This window comes from Tribolium castaneum, chromosome 3, assembly GCF_031307605.1.
Source record: "Tribolium castaneum strain GA2 chromosome 3, icTriCast1.1, whole genome shotgun sequence".
Taxonomy (NCBI): domain Eukaryota; kingdom Metazoa; phylum Arthropoda; class Insecta; order Coleoptera; family Tenebrionidae; genus Tribolium; species Tribolium castaneum.
Window position 1 is genome coordinate 22,023,054 of NC_087396.1, and position 16,169 is coordinate 22,039,222.

Genomic DNA, 16,169 nt, shown 5'->3' on the forward strand with positions numbered 1-16,169 from the left:
TACGCTTTTCATAATTTTAAATTAATAAAATTGCGTTTTTGTTGGTGGCCCTGTCTGTAGCGTCTGTCATTTGATTTTGAAGAAGTGTGAAATTCGTCGTTTTTTGGACAAAAGTAAGTACTAAAGCCTTTTTTGTGTGTTAAAGTAAGATTGTATCTAAGGGTTTTTGCCTAAACGTACGGCCCGTACCCGTTTTCTGTGTTTTTATTGAACCCGAATGGTTCATGTGTTGTAAAAGTAAGTTGGATCAAAAAACAATTAAAGACTATAATAGGGGTCGCTATCTTTATTTGTGGTGTAATTATCATCTTTTTTAAACAACTTTTTGTGTTATTTGCTTTGAATTAATTTTTTTTTTTGGCTAAAATGGTTGGGTGCCTGTTTTACCGGCCGGGAGGACGCGTTGTTGGTGCCCCTGCCTGTCGTTTGATTTTGAAGAAAATTTTACAAGTGAAATTCTTTGTTTTTTTGGTCACAAGTAAGTGTTTAAGACCCTTTTTCGTGCCGAATTACGTAAACATTATCTTTTGTACATGAATTTTTCACTTTGTTTGCGTAAGTTCGTGTGTTTTTGTTTTTGCTTTTAGTTTGTTGTGCATTGACTCAAAAAATAATTTGTTACTAATGAGGGCCCCATTTTGTTGGTTTCTTGTGTAATTAACCGGCCTATTCACCTTTTTGTATTATAATGTTTGGTTGGTTTTGGGTGCTGTTTTACCGACTGACTGTCACTTGATTTTGAAGAATTTTTTTATTTTGTGTTTTCTGCACTGGAAAATTAATTTATGCGAGTTTGGTTTATTTGTTGTGTAATTAGTTACTTTGCTAATTACATCGTTGCGTTATTTGCGTTGAAAACTAATTTTTCGGTCGGGTGCCTGTTTTACCGGCCGGCGAAGGCAGGTCAAGGCCGCGTTTAAAAAGTGCGAGGTCATTACGGTTCACCGTTTCAAACAAGTTTTTGTCTCGTAACAGTAGTGCAAAGTGTACCTGATAGTAAGAATGTTATAATAGCGTTATTCGATAGTGGTACAAGCCCCCACGTAAGTAAAATCGGTCACAGTTGACAAGAATGCATGTGGAGTATTGTCAACAATAGCTTTGCACTGTCATGGTATAATATTAACCTTTCTCTTTTATTTCTAATCCCATTTGTATGGCTTAGTCGTAGCGAAACCGACGATAGTGAAGGTGTTTGTTCCAGTGACTGATTCACTAAAAGACTGCAAAATGTTGAGCACTGACGCCCAGATCCGATATTTAGTGCAGTGGTTCCACGAATGGAGCGACTTGCAGAGGTCGGATTTTGTGCCTATTCTCGCGGAAAAGTACGCCAATAAGGCCTACGTCAACGGAATTGTCAATAGCATCGCTAATGTTAACTGCCAGGAGAAACCAATGTCGTTATTCGAGTGCAGGGTGGGTGTTTTAACCCGCTAAGGGGGCCACTTATTGTGGCTTTGTTGCAGGTCAAACTGTTCCGCGAGTGGTTCTCGCAGTGGAGCGCCGACCAGAAGGAAAGTTTCTTGAAACAGATCAAGGAAATTGACTCGGGTTTCGCCGATAAATTAAACGCTGAACTGCAAAATGGGATCTCAGAAAACCACGAAAATGGAGAAGGGGTTTTGGAGGATTAATTTTCTGGATTTTTTTTAAATTAATTAGAATGTTATTTAATTTGTGATATTAGGTTGCTGAGTATTATCAAACACTTATTGCAATATCTGATTTTTTTTCAATAAAGTTTTATTTACTAATTTTACAAAAATAGATTTGGTAACATCACAGCCCGGTTTATTTTACAGGTTAGTCTTTGGAATGCGTGTGTGGCGAGTTTTGCAGCACCTTCTGGCACAGGGCCTTAATTGTTGGCATATTTAACAACTCAGCCTCCCTCTGAATCCTCCTAATATCAGCCGTTCGTTTGTACTTAACGGCCAGGAAATACGCCGTTTTTAACTGTTTGGCTTCAATATATGCAGAGATCTGAAACACGACGTTAAAATCACAACAAATAACAAAAAGTCGTACCTTCGTAGCCTTATCGTTAATAAGTTTGATCAAGTCCTCGACTTTGGTCCCTTCGATGTTTTCCTTGATCAAAGTCCCCACAGCGTGCGCTAGCATTTCATCCAACATATCCGAAATAGCTGAATCGTTAATTCCTGTTGATTTGATACAGTTAACTAACTGCGTTATTCCGTTATAGCGCTCAGATTTCGCAAACTGTTTCCCAGCTAAACAATAAACCTTGATCGGTCTTAATTTAAAGTCCTCAATGATCTTTGTGGCTAAATTAAACCCGTCCTCGACCGTTTCGCCACTAATTATAGCCATCACAGCCAAATTGATCTTCTCCAAAGTCGTGCCGAAGAGGGTCGGAATCGCCACTTGCTGCTCGGCTTTAGGATCTACAGCAAAAACTCTTAATTTTTTTTCCATCACAAAGAATCAAAACAATTTCATGACGGAACTGAATTATAGTACAATTACACACGCATTACACATAACAATGTGTAACTCACATTAATCGCGAATTTAAAATTTTATTACTCAATGGATAAACCTATTTTTTTATAGTTTAATAGGCTAGAATAAAATTTTCCGTATTTTGTTGCACAAAACAACGTTTATCAGCGTCGTTAATCTCTGAATGTTTTGAGAAATAATAAAAAAATATGTTTTCAACAACATAAATATCTATTAAATAAGTATCTAGACAAGTAACAAAATAAACACCGTATAAACTATCACGTTTATGATTATTTTGCCCTTTTAGCCGGTGAATTTTCTCCTCATTAAATTTGTCATTGCGTTCGCGTTTTGGTAAAAATCCTCACCTTTGGTCAAAACCAGCTGCCGAAGCAGGTCGCGCGTGTTGACCCCTGCCGCCTCACAATCGGCCAAAAATTTCACAATTTCCACCTGTCGTTTTACTGTATTTATGTGTCGGTTGACGTCTTTCGACTCGATTTTCATGACCAAGTCCGAATTGGTCAAGAGTCTCTCCTCGAAACTATCCTTGGAAGTGACCGAAGTCACCTCCACCCACTGCTCCTGCTCCAAAATCTGCCTCAAATGCCCCTCGCCCTTGTGCAAAAAGCCGACATTGTTCGCAAGTTCTGTGAAACTTTTCACGTTGTCTTGGTAGAATCGGATACAAGTCATCGAAGCGCGCACATAGTCGCCGATGTACAGCTGCAACTGGTACAAACAGTTCAATAATTGTTGCTTCTCCAAGTGGCGACACAAATTCTTCAAGTGGTCTTTCCACAGTTCGAGCGATGAGTCGATCCGTGACATGTGCTCTTGCAAAATTGTTACGATCCCGTCTTTAAGGCACTTCATATAGACTTCGATGAAGGTTTCGCTCGGTAGATGGCACTCGAGTATGTATATGAGGGCAGTGTGGATTTCCCCATGCCTGATATAAAACTCCAGTAGCGATAAATGCGTCCCGTATTTGCCCAAATAATAGATACATTCCTCGTAAAAAATCGGGTCGATTGTGGGCCGACTAGTGTAACAATTGAATTTTTTGCTTGCGGTCAGTGAGTAATTCCCCGATGCGATTTCTTTCAAATTTTTGACCCGGTTTACGATGCTTAAGGCTGTGTCAATGTGCACGGTGTACGATGATGATATTTGGTTGAGGCTCGTGACCGAGCCTGAAATCTTGATACTTTGGGCTTTTTCGACAACTTTCGGGTTTATAGTCCGCGTTTTGGTTTCCAAAATTTGGATGATTTCGTACAAGAGGGGCGGATCTTTAGCTGGTTTATTGTCTAAGGTGAAACTTCCGCTTGAGAATCGTGAACTCATCCGAGATCGACTCAAACTCAAACTATCTAAACTCGAATTGAGCTCGGAAAGTCGGCTCAAATTTGACGAGGTTTCGTATTGGCTGTTCTTGTCAAGGCAGCGTTGGAACTTTTCGCGGGCTAGGAGCAGGCTGCCCGCCTTAAGGCAGCTCTTGCTCCAGGCGGCAAAAACCCCTAAAAATTTGTTACCAGAAGTTTATTTTTTTCACTACATTACTATTTCACTACAAAATCAAAGCGTTCTTCTATGTAGTTATCCGAAAAAAGTTACAGAAATGTGTATTTAAGGCCGGGCTTTGTTATAATTACCGGTATTGTCGAGTCCCGCTTTGGTGGACACCTCCAGGGCCAAATTCCACTGCTCCCTCTGTAGCAATTTATCTCGCAATCGGCGCAAAACATTAGCATCGACGTAAAGATTTTGACTCGGCATAAGATTCAAACAGCCGCGTTCTGCCAAAAGGGCCAAAAGTTCGGCCTGTGAGAGAATCCGGTCGGCCATGGAAGCACCCGATTGGAGCATATTTTCAGTCGAGACCATCTTGGCCGCCATAGCGAGTGACCTACAACCAATTGCAAATTTCCAAATAAATGGAACCGAATTTATTACTTTAACATTTTTATAACGAGGAGATAGTCAATTTCTTGGGCCGCCTCTTGATTCGGTTGCAATAACTTCAACATGACTTCACACTGCTCTAATAAAAACCTGAAAAAATCATTTAAAATCCCTCTCGAGACACGTTTTTTTATTACTTGGGATATTCGATACTTTTGGAGTGATATCTCAGGATTGAGAAACACAGAGAGGTGCTAGGGGCGTGTTCGTAGGAGAACTCCTCTCTTATGATTTTATTATGTTCGGGGTCGTCGTTCAAGAGCCAATATTCCTGTATAAAGGAGCGGCTTTTGTCCGAATTGCTGTCGTTTCTCTCCCCGACTGTCTGATTATAACAGTCGGAGCAAACTCTCACTAGAATGTCGCCATAAGTGGGCACGAACATGCGTTTCAAGGAACAATTGTAACAAACAACGCGGCCACATCTCCGACAGTGGTGCCGCCGATTGAACATGGAAAAAGTGACCTGGTGGCAACACATGCACTCGACGACTTCGTCGTTTTGAACCCACTCTTCCTTAGTTGGGACGTTTTCAGGGACGACAAACTGGCGTTTATCGGACATTAAACTAAGCGAGTCCAACGATTGTAATAATTTCGGCTCCGGTGTTTTAAATAAGCCGGGATTAGGGTGCGTGATAACGCGAAAATCCAAGCTCTTCTCGGCGTATTTCCGCAACAATTCGTCGATTTTCTCTGTGGTTATAACCTCGCTAAAGTCGCTTAAATTGTGGGCGTTTAGCAAGTCTAAAATAGCCGCGAGTTTGTCCAGTTTTGTGTTCATTAGGAGCACTTCGAGGATGCTCAAAGGTTCGTTTATGAGACAGAAAAGTTGGTCTTGCTCGAGTGGTGTGAAGACCGAGAGCATTTTCAAACTGATTTGGACGTTCTTTAGGAATAAGTCGTCCGAAACGTTGGTGCTTAGATAATCGGCGATGAATTGTAGATATTCCAAGTTGTGTAAGATTGTGAGTAAGTTATGGCACATGTCTATGGCGTGCTCGAAGGGTAGACTATCGAGCAGTTTTTTTATCCGGTCGAGTGGAATGTTCGTGTCCATTATTCGGGTTAAGTAACTCGAATTGATTTTGCAGACGGTTTCGGGCGAGGGTTGGTACAACTGGACGAAGTCCAGCAAAAAGTCCACCTGAAAATTTTGTTTCTCCAGTTTTCCGAATGACCAAAAATGAAAACGTAATTTTTTCTTAGCAGTTTTGGTAAATTCTACAGAAACCATGATAAAGGATGTTCTAAGAAAGATTCTAGACGAAACTTTGAGAAAAATGTAGAAGAAAATGTACATAAAATAATTTTGAGCTGTCTCAGGACAGAAAATTTAAAGATGAAAGATTTATAAAATAATCTAAAGAAAAGTACAAATTTCAGATGGCTTTAGAAAAGAATCAGAAAAAAAAGAATCAGAGAAGAATTTTTAGAAAAATTTTGAGAAAGGTATAGGAAGCATGCTATTAGAATAATCTGGAGGAATTATTCTAAACGAAATTATGAAAGAATTTTGAAAAAACACAGAAGAATTAGATTTTTTTTAAAGAATAACCTGTAACAACTGACAAGGAATAAACTATTTCTTTAAGAATCTGGGCAGAATCTAACAGAGAATTTGGAAAATGCAGTCTGGAAAATAATTGTAATTATACTTACATTATTCGTTAGCAGGATTTTTTCAAGGGCGCTTTCGGGCACCTCCTTGCAAAAAGCGTAGCTCTTGTACCACGATTTCACCTCAAAAACGCTTTTCAGCTGCAAAAGCCAATTATTTCAAGCCATGGAAGCGCAAAAATTACCTCTTCGTTGAGCTCAATTTGTTGCAACCAACCACACAACGTCTCCATTTTCGAATCCATCAAACAATCGAATCTACTAATCTCACTTTTGATTATATCAGCGGCGAATTTCCCCGGCCATTTCCTAAAATTGCTCAAAATCGTGTCAATCCGCAAGTCCCTGTTTGTAATAAAATGAGCGTATTTGTAATATTCGGGCTCGAACCCGTCTTGCACCATGTTAACCAGAACATTGTCCTTGCAAATGATCAAGTCTGACTTTTTCTTCATCTGATTTTCCGGAATGCTTTCGATAATATCGTAGAGGGTTCTCCAGTTGGTCGTTTTTGCGTCTTCTTGAATCTCTTCCCCGGTTTCAAAACCGTCAGAATTGCTGCTGTTTTGCGACTGGATCGAGACTAGATCATGCTCGATAATGCGTTCGCGGAAATATAACTTGACTTTTTGGGCATTTATGCAGTTCTGGAGCGCTGCGATGATGTCGTTTTTGTCGAAAAGCGCCTTCAAGTGCTGGATTCTGGGCGATTTTAAATAATTAAAGAACGTCCTTAAGCGAACTTCGCTAATATCGATTTTGACTCCTTCAACTTTGTACATCTCGTTCAGGATAAAGGCAAGCAACCAGTTGCGTTTCTGGATGTACACAATTATGCTGCGGCTCGGAATGTACAACATGTTATCATGGTACAGCTCTTCAATGGTCACATTTTCCTGCACGTGGAGATTAATCGTCGGGAAGCAATTCCCCACCACGTGGTACAAAAAATCCAACTTGAGTTTCCCGAAGTATTTTTCAAACTCAGTCGGGTCCAGCTGACGCTCGAACAGCAATTTCCCGGTCAATTCCGAGCGGTTGAAGTTGAAAATGTCGAAGTAAGACGAGTTTTTTCCCTTCGAAATGATGTCCGAACTGTTCTGCTCGATGTACAAAATTTTCGAAAAGGCTTTCAAGTAATTGAAAATGCGGGCGAGGTATTGCGTTGTGTCCCGATCTTGGAGGTAATTAACGATCAGTTCGTTCATTTTGAGCAAGGTTTTGTGATTTGGGTGGTTTTTATTGAAACTCCCGGGTTCATTAGGGCGGTTTTGACCGTTAAATTCGTCATAAAGTCGGGCCAAGTTTTGGAAAAATTCCACTTTGGTTTTGTAGACGTTAACATCCAAGGGATAGTTTGGGGAAATTAGAATCTGGGGCAGTGAAATGTTGTCTTTGGGGCCCACTTCGTGCCCAATTTCCGTCACTCGTTTGTAGAAATTGAGATAACTAGAAGGGAGCGTTTCGTCGGAATTGAATTTTTCGGCTAGGTTTAGCAAAATTTCTGATTCGTCCCACGTTTGGGTTCCGGTGATTGCAAGATCGAAAATATTCGTAAAAATTTCGTTTGGCGAATTTGATTCGAAAAATTCGGTGACTGTTTGCGCCAATTTGCCGTTTTTTCGGAGGAATTTCCTGAATTTGAGGAAAGTTTCCGAGTAGTTGACTTGTTGCGCGAGATCAGAGTCCCTCAGATCGAAAATCTGAAAATGACTTGTGTCAGTGTGTTTGTGCTTTTGATTCTGCAAGTGAGTGCGTTCTGGCCGCCTCCTTACGAAGTTAAATTGGACGATAGTGAGACGTTTGTTATTTCGGAATTTTCGGACGACCTTTTGGGCGATGAAGATGAAATGATTCCCGTGAAAGCGACTCAAAACGATGAGAAATATTACAGGATTCATCAAATCGCTCTCCGTCACAATAAACGAGAATTTAATGAAAAGAAGCCTCGGAATATAACGAAAATTAAAGAACACAATTTCGATTTAGACGATGCTGTTCCGTGGCAAGGAGGATTCGTTGATAAAAAGGGCAACTTTATTCAGCCGGTAATTTAATTTTTCCCCCCGTGTTCAATTATTACGTTTGGACCGGCAGGATAATGAAAATGTTTATTACTTGAACGAAATGGCCAAAAGTCTCATCGACAGTAAAATGGAGGAGAAACGAGAAAACGAAAAAGATAAGGACGAGAATTATGATTACAATAATTTCAAAGCCGAGTATAACAAAGACGTGGCAGAAGCCAAAAAACAAAAAGACACCCTGAATTACACAGAGGTCAAAGAGGACGAAACTGTAGGCGAGGCAATTGGGACTGTGGTCGATTTCAAAGAGGCAAAAAATTGCACAGCTGAGGAAAAAAAGGGAATCGGAGTGGCAGCAATGAAATGCATCCTTCGAGACATTAAAACCGCCAAAAGCAAAAACTCGATCCTCAATTTTTGCGAGAAAATCCTCCGAATTGCCTTGATTTGGTTCTGTGTTTATGCAATTATTGCGATACCATGCTGGTGCACACGAGGTATTCATTTGAAAAATTTGGAACATATACTTGATTTTTTGATTTAATTACTGTGACTTGAAAAATGTTGAATCAATGAAATTATTTTTTCGACCTCCGGTGAAGGCAAAAACCTGTTTTTTCAACATTATACAAAACAGGTAAGAGGTGGGAAAAATTTTGTGCTTACGTCTCCGTATCTTTAAAATTTGAAAAATCATTTTTAGTGAATTTTTCGAGGTACGAGCTTTTTTTTGTTTCAAAAAATATAAACTTTAAATTCTCGAATAATCAAAGCTTGTTACAAAAATTATAACGTGTAACATGAACCGTAAAATTTGCTGGAACGAACCGTTTTGCCCTAGGATGTTTAGTTTTTAAGTTATGAATTTTTTCAAAGCCCGGCGCCTCCACCATTTTTCACATTAAAATATTTTTTTAAACTAAATTTTCGAATAAATTGCAGTCGTAAAAAATTAGTATATCACGCAAAATGAACCGTAGAATTCGCTGGAACAAACCGTTTTGCTCTAGGACTTTTAGTATTTAAGTTATGAATTTTTAAAACCCGGCGCCTCCACCATTTTTCACATTATTATTATTTTTTAAATTTAATTTTCGAATAAATTGCAGTTGTAAAAAAACAGTATAACACGCAAAATGAATCGTAGAATTCGCTGGAACAAACCGTTCTGCTCTAGGACTTTTAGTTTTTAAGTTATGAATTTTCAAAACCCGGCGCCTCCACCATTTTTCACATTATTATTATTTTTTAAATTTAATTTTCGAATAAATTGCAGTTGAAAAAAAATGTATAACACGCAAAATGAACCGTAGAATTCGCTGGGACAAACCGTTTTGCTCTAGGACTTTTAGTTTTTAAGTTATGAATTTTTAAAAACCCGGCGCCTCCACAATTTTTCACATTATTATTATTTTTTAAATTTAATTTTCGAATAAATTGCAGTTGTAAAAAAACAGTATAACACGCAAAATGAATCGTAGAATTCGCTGGAACAAACCGTTTTGCTCTAGGACTTTTAGTTTTTAAGTTATGAATTTTCAAAACCCGGCGCCTCCACCATTTTTCACATTATTATTATTTTTTTAAATTTAATTTTCGAATAAATTGCAGTTGTAAAAAAATTGTATAACACGCAAAATGAACCGTAGAATCCGCTGGAATTAACCGTTTTACTCTAGGACTTTTAGTTTTTAAGTTATAAATTTTCAAAACCCGGCGCCTCCACCATTTTTCACATTATAATTATTATTTTTTTAAATTTAATTTTCGAATAAATTGCAGTTGAAAAAAAATTGTACAACACGCAAAATGAACCGTAGAATTCGCTGGAACAAACCGTTTTGCTCTAGGACTTTTAGTTTTTAAGTTATGAATTTTCAAAACCCGGCGCCTCCACCATTTTTCACATTATTATTATTTTTTTAAATTTAATTTTCGAATAAATTGCAGTTGTAAAAAAACAGTATAACACGCAAAATGAACCGTAGAATTCGCTGGAATAGACCGTTTTGCTCTAGGACTTTTAGTTTTTTAGTTATGAATTTTCAAAACCCGGCGCCTCCACCATTTTTCACACTATTATTATTTTTTTAAATTTAATTTTCGAATAAATTGCAGTTGTAAAAAAATAGTATAACACGCAAAATGAATCGTAGAATTCGCTGGAAGAAACCGTTTTGCTCTAGGACTTTTAGTTTTTAAGTTATGAATTTTCAAAACCCGGCGCCTCCACCATTTTTCACATTATTATTATTATTTTAAATTTAATTTTCGAATAAATTGCAGTTGTAAAAAAATTGTATAACACGCAAAATGAACCGTAGAATCCGCTGGAATTAACCGTTTTACTCTAGGACTTTTAGTTTTTAAGTTATAAATTTTCAAAACCCGGCGCCTCCACCATTTTTCACATTATTATTATTATTTTTTAAATTTAATTTTCGAATAAATTGCAGTTGTAAAAAATAGTATAATACGCAAAATGAACCGTAGAATCCGCTGGAATTAACCGTTTTGCTCTAGGACTTTTAGTTTTTAAGTTATCAATTTTCAAAACCCGGCGCCTCCACCATTTTTCACATTATAATTATTATTTTTTTAAATTTAATTTTCGAATAAATTGCAGTTGAAAAAAAATTGTACAACACGCAAAATGAACCGTAGAATTCGCTGGAACAAACCGTTTTGCTCTAGGACTTTTAGTTTTTAAGTTATGAATTTTTAAAAACCCGGCGCCTCCACAATTTTTCACATTATTATTATTTTTTAAATTTAATTTTCGAATAAATTGCAGTTGTAAAAAAACAGTATAACACGCAAAATGAATCGTAGAATTCGCTGGAACAAACCGTTTTGCTCTAGGACTTTTAGTTTTTAAGTTATGAATTTTCAAAACCCGGCGCCTCCACCATTTTTCACATTATTATTATTATTTTAAATTTAATTTTCGAATAAATTGCAGTTGTAAAAAAATTGTATAACACGCAAAATGAACCGTAGAATCCGCTGGAATTAACCGTTTTACTCTAGGACTTTTAGTTTTTAAGTTATAAATTTTCAAAACCCGGCGCCTCCACCATTTTTCACATTATTATTATTATTTTTTAAATTTAATTTTCGAATAAATTGCAGTTGTAAAAAATAGTATAATACGCAAAATGAACCGTAGAATCCGCTGGAATTAACCGTTTTGCTCTAGGACTTTTAGTTTTTAAGTTATCAATTTTCAAAACCCGGCGCCTCCACCATTTTTCACATTATAATTATTATTTTTTTAAATTTAATTTTCGAATAAATTGCAGTTGAAAAAAAATTGTACAACACGCAAAATGAACCGTAGAATTCGCTGGAACAAACCGTTTTGCTCTAGGACTTTTAGTTTTTAAGTTATGAATTTTTAAAAACCCGGCGCCTCCACAATTTTTCACATTATTATTATTTTTTAAATTTAATTTTCGAATAAATTGCAGTTGTAAAAAAACAGTATAACACGCAAAATGAATCTTAGAATTCGCTGGAACAAACCGTTTTGCTCTAGGACTTTTAGTTTTTAAGTTATGAATTTTCAAAACCCGGCGCCTCCACCATTTTTCACATTATTATTATTTTTTTAAATTTAATTTTCGAATAAATTGCAGTTGTAAAAAAATTGTATAACACGCAAAATGAACCGTAGAATCCGCTGGAATTAACCGTTTTACTCTAGGACTTTTAGTTTTTAAGTTATAAATTTTCAAAACCCGGCGCCTCCACCATTTTTCACATTATTATTATTATTTTTTAAATTTAATTTTCGAATAAATTGCAGTTGTAAAAAATAGTATAATACGCAAAATGAACCGTAGAATCCGCTGGAATTAACCGTTTTGCTCTAGGACTTTTAGTTTTTAAGTTATCAATTTTCAAAACCCGGCGCCTCCACCATTTTTCACATTATAATTATTATTTTTTTAAATTTAATTTTCGAATAAATTGCAGTTGAAAAAAAATTGTACAACACGCAAAATGAACCGTAGAATTCGCTGGAACAAACCGTTTTGCTCTAGGACTTTTAGTTTTTAAGTTATGAATTTTTAAAAACCCGGCGCCTCCACAATTTTTCACATTATTATTATTTTTTAAATTTAATTTTCGAATAAATTGCAGTTGTAAAAAAACAGTATAACACGCAAAATGAATCGTAGAATTCGCTGGAACAAACCGTTTTGCTCTAGGACTTTTAGTTTTTAAGTTATGAATTTTCAAAACCCGGCGCCTCCACCATTTTTCACATTATTATTATTATTTTAAATTTAATTTTCGAATAAATTGCAGTTGTAAAAAAATTGTATAACACGCAAAATGAACCGTAGAATCCGCTGGAATTAACCGTTTTACTCTAGGACTTTTAGTTTTTAAGTTATAAATTTTCAAAACCCGGCGCCTCCACCATTTTTCACATTATTATTATTATTTTTTAAATTTAATTTTCGAATAAATTGCAGTTGTAAAAAATAGTATAATACGCAAAATGAACCGTAGAATCCGCTGGAATTAACCGTTTTGCTCTAGGACTTTTAGTTTTTAAGTTATGAATTTTCAAAACCCGGCGCCTCCACCATTTTTCACATTATTATTATTTTTTTAAATTTAATTTTCGAATAAATTGCAGTTGTAAAAAATTGTATAACACGCAAAATAAATCGTAGAATTCGCTGGAATTAACCGTTTTGCTCTAGGACTTTTAGTTTTTAAGTTAGGAATTTTCAAAACCCGGCGCCTCCACCATTTTCACATTATTATTATTTTTTAAAATTTAATTTTCGACTAAATTGCAGTTGTAAAAAAATTGTATAACACGCAAAATGAACCGTAGAATTCGCTGGAACAAACCGTTTTGCTCTAGGACTTTTAGTTTTTAAGTTATGAATTTTCAAAACCCGGCGCCTCCACCATTTTTTACATTATTATTATTATTATTATTATTTTAAATTTAATTTTCGAATAAATTGCAGTTGTAAAAAAATTGTATAACACGCAAAATGAACCGTAGAATTCGCTGGGACAAACCGTTTTGCTCTAGGACTTTTAGTTTTAAGTTATGAATTTTCAAAACCCGGCGCCTCCACCATTTTTCACATATTATTTTTTTTTTTAAATTTAATTTTCGAATAAATTGCAGTTGTAAAAAAATTGTATAATACGCAAAATGAATCGTAGAATTCGCTGGAACAAACCGTTTTGCTCTAGGGCTTTTAGTTTTTAAGTAATGAATTTTCAAAACCCGGCGCCTCCACCATTTTTTACATTATTATTATTATTATTATTATTTTAAATTTAATTTTCGAATAAATTGCAGTTGTAAAAAAACTGTATAACACGCAAAATGAACCGTAGAATTCGCTGGAACAAACCGTTTTGCTCTAGGACTTTTAGTTTTTAAGTTATGAATTTTCAAAACCCGGCGCCTCCACCATTTTTCACATTATTATTATTTTTTTAAATTTAATTTTCGAATAAATTGCAGTTGTAAAAAATTGTATAACACGCAAAATAAATCGTAGAATTCGCTGGAATTAACCGTTTTGCTCTAGGACTTTTAGTTTTTAAGTTAGGAATTTTCAAAACCCGGCGCCTCCACCATTTTCACATTATTATTATTTTTTAAAATTTAATTTTCGACTAAATTGCAGTTGTAAAAAAATTGTATAACACGCAAAATGAACCGTAGAATTCGCTGGAACAAACCGTTTTGCTCTAGGACTTTTAGTTTTTAAGTTATGAATTTTCAAAACCCGGCGCCTCCACCATTTTTCACATTATTATTATTTTTTTAAATTTAATTTTCGAATAAATTGCAGTTGTAAAAAATTGTATAACACGCAAAATAAACCGTAGAATTCGCTGGAATTAACCGTTTTGCTCTAGGACTTTTAGTTTTTAAGTTATGAATTTCCAAAACCCGGCGCCTCCACCATTTTTCACATTATTATAATTTTTTTTAAATTTAATTTTCGAATAAATTGCAGTTGTAAAAAAGTGCACAACACGTAAAATGAACCGTACAATTCGCTGGAACAAACCGTTTTGCTCTACGAATTTTAGTTTTTAAGTTATGAATTTCCAAAACCCGGCGCCTCCACCATTTTTCACATTTTTTTTTTTTTTTTAAATAAATTTTCCAATAAATTGCAGTTGTATACTGCAGTTTAATTGCATAAATTAAATACTTGGATCACTAGCTTCATTTAATCTATCTTTTAAATTAAAAAATTTCACATGTCGAAAACATGACACGTTAATGCATTCCAATTTTTATTTAGAACCACTCTTCCCACTTCTTGCCTATTTGGAATAATTTTGAAAAACATTTATTCTATTCCCGCCCCAGGGAATTATTTTTTTTTGCTTCAACATGTTTTAATACTTCATAAAAATTGAAATAAAAAATCGGGTACATCTTCCTAAATGTTGTAGGTTGGTGTTGTTGCTGCTGTTGTTGCAAAATTTGCCGCCCGAGGGAAGTAATCGACGAAGCAAAATATTTTTTCGCCAACAACCCTCCCGGCGTATTTCACGATAAAGACGGCGAAAAATTCGAATATACGCCAACTGATTACGAGATTTATACTCAGGACAAGTTGGAGCGCGCTATTTTTAATTTGTGATCATTGTTTTTTTCTTCACTTACCTCTATCACCTGGTGGGCGCGTTCGAAGTTGTGCCGTTTGAGGCAGATGTGGATGAGGGACTCCGGAGGTGCGAGCATGTAGTTGAGGAGTTGTTCTTGTATTTTTGGGGTGTTTTTTGTGTTGAGGATCAAGTCGAGACGCCACAAGGCGTCCGTTACGTAAATCGAGAGAGTTGAGAGTCTTCGATAGTGTTCGGAGTCGCGTTCGTAGACTTTTTTCAATTTTAATTCCTCTGTTACTGACTTTAGTAAAAACAAAACGAAGCGGATTTCTTTCTCTTTGCAAGTGAATTCGTGCGACTTTCGGTGAAACATCAAGCGGAAAATATTCTCGAGTAATTCGATCTGTAATTGCTTGTCTTTTAAGTCGATGAGTTTGGTTTTGACGGTTTCGAAGAGGGCATTGACGTGATCTTTTTTCAAATTGGTGTTGTAATTGTCTATTAGGAGATTGATCAAAGTCGCGAGTATCACAAAGCCGGTGAAAATGTTAAATTGGTCGCAATTATTGCATAGTTTAGCTAAGATGTTTTCCCATTGTGTGGCATCGCTCAAGTCGGTGAAACGCGATAAAGTATCAAGTTGTGTGTTTTTACTCGCGAAAACAAATAAATCTGAATCGTTTGCATCCGGTTTGAGAGTTTTACAAAACTTTACTGTTGTGATAAATCGCGTTATCTCGGCGACGTAAAATTTCCAAAAATCGTCCAAAAACTCGAAATTTATTGCGTGGGAGAGACGCTCAAGCTGGTCGAGGTCAACAACAGACGTGTTTGTCTCTTTAACGTATTTTATCATTTGGAATTTATTGTAAATATTTTTCAAATCAACAAGTTTCGCATGATTGCCCGGATTGTCTATTATCTCATAAACCCAGTGTTTCCCCTTGTAAACATAATAATCGTAAAGCGAGACTGGATCGGCAACATTTAAAACGTAAATAGACTTATCGTAATCAACAAATTTCCGTAAAAGAGCGTGATTCTGGCTCGCCAACAATGAAAGATAAACGAGATCTTTGCGTAAAACTTGTCTATCATACAGATAGTAAATTTTAGGTATCAAACTTTCCCATTGTTTTTCATCGGTTTCGGTGCAATCGCTCAAGAAGGTGTAAAAACGGGAGGGATCCTCGTTTTTGTATTTCAGGAGCTTATCAAGGCTCGTAATTAACTGATCCATGTCAGGTCGCTAAAAAATACGTTCGTGTTTACACAATTGAAAAAACTACTTACAGTCGGGATTAAACATTGCGGAAAAAAGCATTCACTGATTAATAATAAAAAAGGTTTTGTTTGATAACATGTGTCACTTTGTTGTGACAAACAGCTGATTTTGACAACTTGCTCCACTTGGGGATTTTACTGAGCGACTGCTGGCAACACAACGCGCCAATTCTCAAACAAATGAAG

The 16,169-nt window shown here is 36.1% G+C and overlaps 3 protein-coding genes across 4 annotated transcripts; 2 read left to right on the forward strand and 1 right to left on the reverse strand.

The window, feature by feature from the left end:
- Positions 1 to 360: 360 nt before the first annotated feature.
- LOC662680 (uncharacterized protein) lies at positions 361 to 1,768 on the forward strand. Of its 2 annotated transcripts, none has more exons than XM_064355801.1 (3): positions 361 to 478; positions 1,166 to 1,419; positions 1,470 to 1,768. In XM_064355801.1, the coding sequence occupies exons 1-3, from the start codon at positions 367 to 369 to the stop codon at positions 1,635 to 1,637; spliced, it is 534 nt and encodes a 177-aa protein (XP_064211871.1). In that variant the 5' UTR covers positions 361 to 366; the 3' UTR covers positions 1,638 to 1,768. The 2 variants fall into 2 exon arrangements, with proteins under 2 accessions (XP_064211871.1, XP_015836844.1); XM_015981358.2 differs by having other exon boundaries at positions 1,205 to 1,419.
- On the reverse strand, positions 1,726 to 16,130 carry Sptz (Spastizin). The gene is made up of 10 exons (XM_008197122.3): positions 15,993 to 16,130; positions 14,758 to 15,948; positions 6,246 to 7,763; positions 6,103 to 6,201; positions 4,578 to 5,587; positions 4,432 to 4,530; positions 4,131 to 4,384; positions 2,841 to 3,995; positions 2,032 to 2,411; positions 1,726 to 1,986 (listed from the first exon to the last, which is right to left on the reverse strand). Exons 2-10 carry the CDS (start codon positions 15,937 to 15,939, stop codon positions 1,807 to 1,809), a joined length of 5,877 nt encoding a protein of 1,958 aa, XP_008195344.1. The 5' UTR covers positions 15,940 to 15,948; positions 15,993 to 16,130; the 3' UTR covers positions 1,726 to 1,806.
- Positions 7,735 to 15,026, forward strand: LOC107398174 (uncharacterized). Its single transcript, XM_064355800.1, has 3 exons — positions 7,735 to 8,108; positions 8,158 to 8,584; positions 14,544 to 15,026. The coding sequence occupies exons 1-3, from the start codon at positions 7,770 to 7,772 to the stop codon at positions 14,732 to 14,734; spliced, it is 957 nt and encodes a 318-aa protein (XP_064211870.1). The 5' UTR covers positions 7,735 to 7,769; the 3' UTR covers positions 14,735 to 15,026.
- Positions 16,131 to 16,169: the final 39 nt, after the last annotated feature.

Coding starts and splice junctions, on each gene's coding strand:
- LOC662680 (XM_064355801.1), top strand. CDS start 367: ATGGTTGGGTGCCTGTTTTACCGGCCGGGAGGACGCGTTGTTGGTGCC. Junction 479..1,165: donor CTTTGTTTTTTTGGTCACAA/GTAAGTGTTTAA, acceptor TGTATGGCTTAG/TCGTAGCGAAACCGACGATA. Junction 1,420..1,469: donor TGTCGTTATTCGAGTGCAGG/GTGGGTGTTTTA, acceptor GCTTTGTTGCAG/GTCAAACTGTTCCGCGAGTG.
- LOC107398174 (XM_064355800.1), top strand. CDS start 7,770: ATGACTTGTGTCAGTGTGTTTGTGCTTTTGATTCTGCAAGTGAGTGCG. Junction 8,109..8,157: donor AGGGCAACTTTATTCAGCCG/GTAATTTAATTT, acceptor TTGGACCGGCAG/GATAATGAAAATGTTTATTA. Junction 8,585..14,543: donor ACCATGCTGGTGCACACGAG/GTATTCATTTGA, acceptor TAAATGTTGTAG/GTTGGTGTTGTTGCTGCTGT.
- Sptz (XM_008197122.3), bottom strand. CDS start 15,939: ATGGATCAGTTAATTACGAGCCTTGATAAGCTCCTGAAATACAAAAAC. Junction 5,588..6,102: donor AAATCCTGCTAACGAATAAT/GTAAGTATAATT, acceptor CAAAATTTTCAG/GTGGACTTTTTGCTGGACTT. Junction 2,412..2,840: donor GCAGCTGGTTTTGACCAAAG/GTGAGGATTTTT, acceptor TTTTTGCTGTAG/ATCCTAAAGCCGAGCAGCAA.